This window comes from Lissotriton vulgaris, chromosome 7 (genome assembly GCF_964263255.1).
Source record: "Lissotriton vulgaris chromosome 7, aLisVul1.2, whole genome shotgun sequence".
NCBI classification, from domain to species: domain Eukaryota; kingdom Metazoa; phylum Chordata; class Amphibia; order Caudata; family Salamandridae; genus Lissotriton; species Lissotriton vulgaris.
In genome coordinates, this window is record NC_141695.1 from 619,215,287 (window position 1) to 619,226,419 (window position 11,133).

Consider the following 11,133-nt stretch of genomic DNA (forward strand, 5'->3'; position numbering starts at 1 on the left):
GAACATACAAGTATTACAAGTACATGCACACACTGTGCAGCTCTAACACACACACACGCACGAACGCGCGCACACACACACACACGCGCAAATCTGCCAACATAATCCAACCACAAACAATTTACAAAGTCATTCCAGCTGTAGCATTTACACACCCAAAGAATAAAAAAACAGAGATTGCAAACTTGCGCACAACTCCATGTTCGTCCACCAACACAAGGAAAAAAATGGTGCAACATTCCTGGCTCGTTTTGATACCTAATGTAGAAACTGAGTAAATAACACCTACCCAAAGCAGTCACAAACAAATCAAAACCAGAAACACTTAAATGACACTGCTCTACATTCGATGAGTGTCTGTTGAATTACACCATTGGACTGCATTTAAAGAACAAATAGCCCACGAATGAATCAAGGGACAACACAGAGCCAGCAAAAATGTACATTTGCTGCCCTCTTTACTCCAGCTCTTCTTCTTTGGCTACTGTTATAGGTAGGGATACTGTGCACCGGTAGTGCAGTGGGAGAGCACTGCTTCGCAGCTCTCAGGCTGCATGTGCAGGTGGCTACCAGTTCTGCTCTTTGTCAGTGCCAGGACAAATGACTTACGATGCACTGATGGTGTCAGACAAGCTTTCTTTTAGGTTTCGCCAGCACAGCGCTTGCAAAATCTCGTGTAAAAATAAAACTCTTAAAAGGGACTCATCTTTCCTTACCATTAGTTGGATCCCACGTCACTTTCGTTTCCTTGCTTCCTAGTGGTCAGCACCTCTTTCTCGTTTCTGGCTTCCTACTGGACTTGGAGTCTTTGTCCGTTCTGTGGAGCTTGTACTGTTTCGCATTATTTGTGTTAACCCACCACCCCTCACCCGCTGTTTTTAACCAGCCACTTCCTCCTCCTCCCCCTCCTTTGTTTACTCAACACCCTTTTCAGCCATCTCCTGCGCTCTACCCGTGTTGCCCACCATCCTCCCTTGTGTCCTCAACCCTCCACCAGTTCAAAGGGTGAACTGGAGTTTAGTATGTATGATTGGAAACAGTTCTGCACTGGAGGCTAAGAGCCAAACAGTACGAAAGGCTTAAAAGTCAATTTGTTCTGCGATGGTAACTCATCTGTGCTAATACTTGTTGCTTAGAAAGCCCATTTGGGTGAAATTAGGCACATTCAGACCACGGACTGATAATTAGTGTGGAAAAGGCAGTTTTATTGAAACAGCTGTGTATCACAAATGCATCCTCTGCCTAAGGGATTACAGAACTAAATCCTCACTGTACATTCAGTAACCTACATTTAATAACCTACATACCTTAACCCCCTCCTCTAACACTACAGCAGTGTACACATACCCTTCAAACTTTGACATCATGTGCTCAACTGGAAAATTCATATTATGTAACGTTTCAGCTCTAGGACTTCCGGTGTCGTTTTGCTAATGCCCCTCCCTTTCCCACTGCTTGGTCTATATTAACCAAAATAACCTTAAGTAAAGTCCAGAAAACTTGGGGGCCAACCACCACCAGAAAAAGGCACCTCCTGACTTTTTCTGCCCCCAATGCTGCCAACTGGGGAACATCCTTTTCAACGCGGATGTTACCCCAGAGTGCTTTTACGACGCATCCTTTACAACGCAAGTCGTAACCACGACTTGCGCTGGAGGGCGCTAAAGGATAAAGAATAGTATATTTACTATTCCAACACCTTCCTTACTATCCACGGGGACTGGTGTTAGAATAGTAAATTATACTATTTACTATCCGCGCCCAACAACGCAAGTCGTTGTAATGACACGTTGTAAAGGCACGCGTTGAAACGGTAGGCGTTGTACCGCCATACATCCCTGCCAACTCACTCCTGCTTCATCAAGGTTCTAACCAGAAACTCCCTCAACTCCAACAGGTATAACATCATACCAGACTCTGAAAAGATCCACTCCATCATCTTTGAAAAACTCCACCTTCTCGTACCGTAAGTTAACATGCTGCAGTCTTCCTAAACCTTTCTCCTTAAAAAAAGTCACATCTCCCGGTTCACTTTCCTCCTAGCTTTGTCTATGGCTGATGGCTTGACTGCACCTCTCTAAAACCTCCTGGGAATAAACTCAAGACACGCTACAAAACACACTGACCATTGCGATTTTTATCTCCCTCAAATTCTGTTTCATGAATTGTAAAAGCGCCAGGCCCTTTTCGACTACCATGTCGTTCTCTCCTAAATGTATTATAAGAATATCCAGGCAACTATAGTTCCTCATCAACATGTTGAGCCTTGGCAAAAGCTCCTTCCACATCATGCCACCTTTCCTAAATCACTTGTGGACAAGAGCTATTTAGAAAACCCAAATTCCTACCCCATGAACTCTTCTCAGCCAACCGATCAGCCCACATTATGAAAGAATATCCAACAATCCACACCAACAACCAGCAGCCATAGGGCCTGGAACAAAACCTGAAAGAGGAAATAGTGTAAACTTATCATTGGAACAAACTTTCATCGCCTGCCCCTTAATCAGCCCTGACATATCTCCAGTAACATTCTGATGACCATCTGCCTAGCCCTATGATTTGCTCACAGACCAAAAGATCAAAATCTGAAGCCACCAATCCCAACCTCGTTACTGCTTTCCTCAAGGCTGCCAATAGGTAGAACAAAGTCACTAAATGTCCTTGTGGGTGAGAGAAAACTACACCTTTCTGTCCCCCTGCCAGCGCTCTGAGTTTCTGCCCTATGTTACTAGGCATATCCCCCTTCTCCTGAACCTGTATTAGCACAGTAACTCCTCTCGACAGTTGGTCAGTCTTAGACCTCAGCAAGGAGATTTCCACACCACCCGTTTAAAGCCAACATCCTCCCATTTCAAACCGTGATCCCCTGGCCCCCCAACAGTTCAGATACCCCAAAGGCCCCAAAAACCTCAATGACATTAATGTGGAAAACAACTTCAACTTGAGAATAACAAATCTCTGGCAGACTATGAATCACTCAATAGAAACCCTGCCAAGAAAGAAGATTCCTCTTCCACCTCAACTTACCCTGCTCCCTAGCCCACCCCTCTAACACTCTCTTACCCAACTCCTCTGCCAATGGTGCATAATCCCACAACAACTTCCCCATCAAGGAGATGCCTGCTAGTCTCCCTGAGATCGGAACCCTGGATAAACCTCTTTCTGTAAGCTGCAATATGCACTGCACTATGCCCTCCACTCTCTCCCAATACCTCTGGCGACTCCAGGCTCCTGAAATCAAAAATTTGCCCCAAGACTGGTAATATGCCTTCCGCTTAGATGCTGCCAAGGACCCCACTACCAGTTGACACATCCTTTGTCTCCCACTGTCCATAATTCTGGTGGCATCAGAGTTTTGTCCCTGTCCGCCTCCACGGCAAATCCATGGAACCTCTCCTTACTCAGGGAAACAATCAAGTTTTCAATTGGCCAAGCATCAAACTGCCCGGTCATCTCCCTTCCCGGACATCCTTCGTTAACTTGTCCGCACTACTTTTGGATGTGCATTCACTGACTTCAAATTCTCTGCCCACTACCGCAACCTTAATCCCGCGTACCCCAACTTGAAACCCAATGTAAAACTTTCTAGCAAAGGACGGGTATCTTCCCTGTTCAGGACAAATCCCAGCCAAAATGTCAGCCCTGTGGTCCTCTCCCCCTGTAGGTACCCACATTGGACTGGTCTGACCCCCCCCCCTGCGTTCTGTTGCCACTGTGAGCCTCCTTATTGAGACCCTGGTGAGCCTCTGGCATTCCCATAACAATTGACAAGGTAGTGTCTTCCCGAGCACTTTGATCATTCGTACGTGAATTTATAAAACTTTTTCATGTATAAGCCCTTGCTGAAATTCCAACATGCCTCTTGTGTACCCCCTGGCACTGGCTGGGATTACCCACCACTCCCCAGGTGAGATGGGCTTAAAAGAAGCGATAAACAATGGGCAAACCACTTGCCGTATATATAATCTTCCCAAATTTGGCTGAGCCCATCGTTTGCTGCCATAACCCCGTATTCAGCTCCACTATTTTGCTTTGGAGTCCCATGGCATGCATGCTCTAAACTCCTCTTCGTACATTGCCCCTCCAAAGGATATCTGTGCCTTAGGTATTGTTGTCTGGCGTTTTAAGCTCAGAGTAAATTTTCCCGATTCATGCCCTTAAACAGGTATAATTCACATTGCCCTTATATAGGCGTAGAAATCAAGCCTATGGTACCCAAATACAAGCCTATGGTACCCAAATACAGGCATGGCTACTTCCACCCGTACAAAACGTCACAACGATTTCTTGAAAAACCAGCTTAAGCTGTTAGGGAACGTCCCCTTGCTTGAATATTGATTTGTCCAAGAACTCATTTACTTTACAAAAAACAGCTATTCCCTAGAGGTTCTTTCCTGACGTTCATATGCCCGACTTTACGTCAAACTATGGCATTCCTAAAACACCTTCAGGATATAAATATACCTTCACTTGCTATAGCAAGATACTGTGGTTCGGAGCAGTTCGAAGACCTACTTGCCCGACACAGCTTGCTACAGTGAAGTACCTGGATTTTAAGAACCCAGCGGTGCCAGGGAACACACCCGAAGACTTCGAGTTCTTCCTGTTTCAGACTACAGAAACACAGAGTCTTCTTGGTGAAGTCAAAGATCGTATTTATTGGCTGCAGCCAGTAACAGGTATCCTAGAAGTACAACACGGTGTATGTTCTCAGGAGACTGCTCAATCTTACAAAGCCAGCCTTCTCTTTTTATACAAAATATTATGCTTTAGGCAAACATTCCTTATTTTACAGTTGACCATTCACATATTTTCACTACAAAGAAAAAGCAGAGTCATGATGACAAACCCATATTTTAGTTTGTCCAGCCCACAATCAATTACTCGGCAAGGCCCGGTATTTTCATCAGATATCGATGGACCCCCAATAAAAACGGGCACCTCCTCCTCGTAAAGCAAGTCATAAAGAAAGAAACAGGGACTGGTGTGTGTAAGATTAGGCATGGTTTGTGTGCAATGAAAGGTTTATGATATGTTGTCCGTACCTGCCTTGTACCGGAGGACGACGGCGGGACAACAGGTACAAGGCAGGCACTGACCAGAAAGACTGGTCATCCCCTTACCGCTTCCCTCCAGGAAGCCTTGGCTAATAACCCAAAGCGTATGCATGAGAAGGGAATCCCCCTCTCACATATAGAAAAACGCCTTAGTGAGTGTATCACATAGTCTGTACCACAACACTAAGTCTGTTTTATCACACCACACCTTTTTAAAAAACAGTCATGAGGAAAGCAAGAATACTCTAAGGCACTGGCTGAAACATGTTGACCATATGAAGGACGCAGGGGGCAGTAACTTGCCACCCTCACGCGTCCTGTAGCCTTACTTTTAACCGCTGGTGACGGCCCAGTTAATAAAATTTAATTTACCCTCGGGTACTGGGACCACCACCAAGCCGTTTTAAATCACAACTCACCCAACCTCACTGCACTCTCAGCAATATACCAGCTCCGCTGTAATCAGGCGTCGTAGCACACCCGGGACATACTAGGTGTCACTGGGTGGGCCAGATGATGAAGCATGCCACCAACTAGGTTGGTGGGTGAGGGCTTCATGAATACACCAACAAGGTGCCCGTGACAGAACTAATTTGAGTACTGTAACACTTTGGTCAACTTAAGCTAGTCCTCTTTGTTTAATCATATATAAACCCTCGGGGACTCGGACTAGCTAACTAGTCCTCTCTCTCCCTCTTGTTACACGCTTATGATATGTTGTGCCTTGATACTAATCTCATTCGGCCACTGGGAAAGGAACGGGCCGAACAGGTTTGACTTCAGGCAGTGGAGTCAGCTTGCCCAGGTCACAGAGGAGTCAGCAAAGGTGTACGTGTCCTTTAGACTCGTTTTCGGCCTAAGTCATTTGGCCTGTGTGAGGGCAATCACAAAATGGCTGCCGTTCACAAAAGGGAACCCGAGGGTTCAGGACGGAAACTCTCATTTCAGGGTGATTTCGTCACCCGAATATGACGAAAATGCTTGTGCATAGTATTCTAACCATTCTCGGTCTGCTGATACCAAAATCGTCATGATACGACAATGTTTATAACACGGGTCCAGAATTTTCAGTACCACAACAGCAAGCGCAGAACGAAACCGACTCTCCAGCTGACACACTGATCAGGAAGCTGCCCTTCTCCTGCCAAGAATCCAGCTCCAGTGTTTCCGGCTCCCCTTGCGTGGTGTTGGGAAATCGAGTCCCGAGACAGGGATACCAGACCTCCTTTATTCTAACCAAGGTATGTAGCTGATTAGAACCTAGAGAAACCTTTGGTAGATTCTTGGCAAAAACTAAACCTATGCTACACAATACTTACTTCTTCCCGCGTACTAGACTTAGGTTAGGTACATTGGGGTAGGCGTATTTTAGAAGCACCAGTTGAGTATTTTAGTCAATGTTATTTATGTATGTATTTTGATATGGCTTAGAAACCATACAATGCTCTTACAGTATTATTTCATATTACTGTTTACGCTGTACGCATTATACCTTGCAGTCTGCATAACGATTGTAGCAGTTCACTTCTCTTGCATGAGAAATAAGACTCTACAATAAACCCTTTTATTGAAAATGCCTGTCTCACTATTTCTCTGCAACTCTGTAGAAATGAACCATGCACGATTGATTGAGTGACATACTTATCTATTGTTTCCACGACTCAGAGATATATTCTTATTCTTGGGAAACAAAGTTGTCATGTTTATGCAGTTGTCAGAAACGAATCCTTTCTTGTGTATTCAAGAAAGTTTCTAGTGACCTCTGAGTTAACTGGCACGCACACAGTTAAGTTTAGTATATTCGATAGAGACCTAGTTGACCTCAGTCCTACGTCTAATCTATAGGATATATTATTCCAATGCGCAGAGCCTACTGGGAATATAGGAACTACACTACATGGCACCCAACGTTTGGTAAGGCACTAATTTAACGCTAGATACTAAAGTAACTCAGTCGGGCTTTTCTCAGAGACCCCTTTTTCCGTAATACCCCAGTAGACTTCTGGAGTGGGTAAAGGCATAATATCCGCCATAGCTGAGTAGAATGGAAAATCCTATGTATTAGTTTTTGGTTTTTCAACGTTGAAGGACACTGTGTTCTAAAATATTGTACACCTTATCTTTGTTTCCTTGAAACTTGCTTTGCAAACTTTCAGTCAACAAAATGGCAGACGAAGATAATCCCGGGGCCAGTGGAGCTACAGGCGAGAACACCGTACAAACTTTAAACTTTACAGGTCTCCAAGAGACCAACGAGGATGCTATAAGCATTCCAGAAAATTTAAGGAAAGCCATCACTATAAAACTCAGATGAAATGGCCTATTAGCACGAGGTGGTCGGGTAGTTTTTGTGATAGAGGCACATGAATATCACCAGTCAGAGGTATTCTATTCATGGATAGTCTTTCCTGAAGCAAATCCAAGAACAAAAGTGTTTCACTTCTACAAAGAAGATGAACCACCAGAGGAATACATTCCTATCGAGGATATTGAAATTCCACTAACTTACCAAGAGCATGCGCTCTGGTTTAAAGGCGCCCTAAAACATATAAATTACATTACCAGGAGCAACATGGCCGGTATTAGCCAGCTATATACCACATCCTGCCATTGAAGAAATATTGGATGAGAAACTATTAGTTCAACTAAAAGAGCTGATAACAATTTATAGACAATTGGTTCAATATGCCATGCAGACTTTTACTGTCCAAACGGCAATAAGGATTCCACAACAAACCCCTTACCAGGGGAACATAAATAAAATTACAACACACACTTTACATTCAGTCGTTGGTAAAATACCCGCAAAACTGGAGCAAATTCCATTCTGGATAGCTAAAAAAATTACTCAAATAGAGGCAGTATTTTCTGGTACTACCCCTCATGATCAACACAGAATTCTAACAATCTGTTTGCCTATGGGGATCGCACCACATCTGGAGGACTGCAACACTTGGTGTACAGTCTTTGCTGCAAACTACACCAAAACACATGTTGTTCCATCTATGGCGGTAATACCAGACGTCCTGAAACAGATTCAAAATGAATACGGGGCAGAGCCTGCTCTAAATCTAGGTATGAAACTACTAAAAGATTTCAAACAGGTATCAACAATAATATTAGCTAATATTAAAGGTGAAGCAGTATCCGTGGCGAATGCCAAAATCTAAGAGAATTTGATATAACTGAGCAACCACAAGAACTGGCCAGAATAATTGAAAAATCCTATGAAGAATTAGGCAGAGACAGCTTGGGTGGGAAACCAGTTAAACCTCAACTGTCAGAAAGTCCTGAAAAGGTCTTTACTAAAAATACTCCTACTCCTTCTAAAAATAAGTGGGAGAACACTAAACAAACTTCTACAGAGACGCGTTCTCAATCCAAAGGTAGGTCTCCTCACAAGGAGCCCTCTGAAAGGAGGTATAACCTCAGGAATAGGGATAATTTGAGAAAACCTGATAGGTATCAAGATACTGATACACGTTCCTCTCGTACCTTTCAGACTTCATCACAGAAATCTGAAAGAAGAGGACGGTCAGAACAAAAGGAAGAACGCGTGAAGTCCAAAGACGACCAACACGTTCAGAAAAATAAGAAAACTCAATTCACCAAAAAGAAGGTAGCAGGTCTAAAAATCAGACATGCCGAGGATCTTGAGGATACAACTCAAGAACGGGGAATGTGCTCAAACGATGTTGGACAGCGCAGCAGAAGTCACCATAGCTCGCAAGAACTTTAAGGATCATCTGGAGACAGTGGACTTGAATGAGTACCTCCAAGTTGAAACTGCTGATACCAGGGTTAGTGTCCCACATGAGTTATATAAAGTAACACTCCGGATGGAGGGGGACATACCTAGAAAAATAAGAGCACTCTTTTGGGAGAGGTTCTCTCAAGGTTATGTCAGAAAAAGCCTTACACCGTGTAAGGATAAATTCTACAGCACTTCTCTGGTGCGAGTATCGCCAATGGGTAAATCAGCTTGTAGTAATCCAGATCTAGCCGGAGTTTTAATTCTGAGTCATCTTTATTTGATCATATCATATTACATCATATGATAGCAAGTTTGTTGATGAATACAGTATGGGATGTCCAAATTCTTCAAATATATATCAAAGCAGCCATACAATGAGGCAACTATCCCCGATGCATTTCGAGCCGGGTGGCTCTACTTCAGGGGGATTGTTCTAAAAAGAAACATGTAAAAACACAGTAAGGTACTTGTCCATGGGCCAGACATATAGGTGCTAACTATTCTTAATATAAAAAATGAGCGAAGTGGGAAATCCATATGGTGAGCCCGGAACAAAATCGGTGGGTGTGTGTGAAGTCACCGTATATCGAAGGTTTTAAACGGGGTGTATTGTTAAAAGCAGGAAAAAACCCAAGAAAACAAAGGAGAAAAACTATCCAATAGCATGCTCTGAGATCGCAGACATCACCAATAAACGGTAAGGGACTTGTAGGGCACAAGGGAATGTTAGACTTGCAGTGGAAAAGTTAATCAGGCAATGTGGCGAGTATATAAATTACCAACCGTCTTAACGGTGGGCAACCGTGTCTGTGTAAAAGGAGCTAGTCAGCGTAATGCAAGCTGTGCGCTCTTACATGTAAACCGGGTTAGCGTGTAGTGAGCAGTCATGCTAGACCGTCTATGAAGAAAAGGTGTAACAAGTGAGCATTAGTTTCGGTTAATAATAAAGTTCAATCTAAACATAGTGCAAATTTTTTTTTGGGTCCTCATTCTGCAATAGTATGTGTAAGGAGTTGTCGGGTACCCGTCTCTGTAACTTCTGAACCTTCACTGCCCCTTAAAGTGGTCTTGTGTGGGGAGTTTCCCGATGATGGTTGTTTCAGGTGGGGTCCCCTTATTTTTATTACCATATTCAATAATTCTGTCTCTTCGTGGGGGGAGATAGCCATCCTGGCTACTCAACAGGTATATACCTGCTTTATTATTGCCATCGCATATTCATTGGACTTTGTGTGATTTTGAATTGAGTAACAATTAGGTGTTAGTTTAGTGGTGGTCTTCCCATATTTTCCCAAAATTTTATTTTTTGCTAGACTTTCCTTTCCTGTCAGGTTTATTTGTTTTAAGTATCGAGTTCAGCCATTCCCCATGGGTAGGTGGTGTAGGACTCACCCATTTTATACATATCTCTCTCCTTGCCAAAAAAATCAATACAACAGCAAGTTCTCTTGTTTTTTGGTTAGTTTACCCATACCATTTGAGCTATCAACCCCAAAGATGACAAGATTTGTACTTACGTCCAGCTGTTTTCTCAATACTGTGCTTAGAGTCTTACCCACTTCCTGCCAGAAGATGTCAAGGTGGGGGCACTGCCGGAACATATGTAAATCATTTGCCTTCTCTATTCCACATTTAGGGCAGTTCTTGATTCTGGCCCCATTGAACTTGGATAACCTTTTTGGAGTCCAGTAAGCCCTGTGGGTAGTAAATAGATGGTTTCTTTTTGAGGCCGCCATTTTATAATGGACCAGCATTTATCCATAGATAGTCGCTATATATGTTCTGGATATCCAGCGCCGGCATATCTTTCCCCAGATCGTTTGTGGAATCAGGAAATCTTCTTCCCCTGCTGTTATTAGGGCCCAATACCATTGGGATATCTCTTTTTTTATGGGCGAATCCTTTGTCATTTCTGTCTCCAGTTCCTCGCTTCCCTTTTTCTTTTCTGTAAGCGATTTTGCCCAGCTATTAAGCTGATAATATTTGAATTTAGATAGGGAAGCGTTTGTGATTGTGGTCAATTGATCCCAGGTGTTTATGATATTCTCCGTCATCAGTTGGCCCCATTCTTTAATACCTGCTACTTTCGGTGGGGTGGCCATGCGGTCCTTGAGGCAATCTGGAGTGCCCGGGGATTCCCATATGGGGGATAAGGTACTGTAGTATGGTATGTTCAGTGTATTTCTTATTTGATACCGTAGTTTTGCTGCAGCGCTAAGAATCTTTAGTTTTACCTTTTTAAAACATTTCGGGTGGCCGAATTTTTATAAGAAATGGTCTATTCTTCCTGCCGTTGTTTGTAGATATTCAGGGTACTGT

The 11,133-nt window shown here is 43.4% G+C and overlaps 1 protein-coding gene across 1 annotated transcript in view; it reads right to left on the reverse strand.

Annotated features, from left to right (window-relative positions):
• The window catches only part of LOC147702137 (monocarboxylate transporter 6-like), a 450,160-nt gene extending 449,332 nt beyond the window's left edge, over positions 1-828 (reverse strand). Inside the window, exon 1 of the mRNA XM_086930782.1 lies at positions 717-828. Within this exon, the coding sequence (XP_086786908.1) occupies positions 717-719 (3 nt within the window). The 5' untranslated portion in view covers positions 720-828. The remainder of the gene's footprint in view (positions 1-716) is intronic.
• Positions 829-11,133: the final 10,305 nt, after the last annotated feature.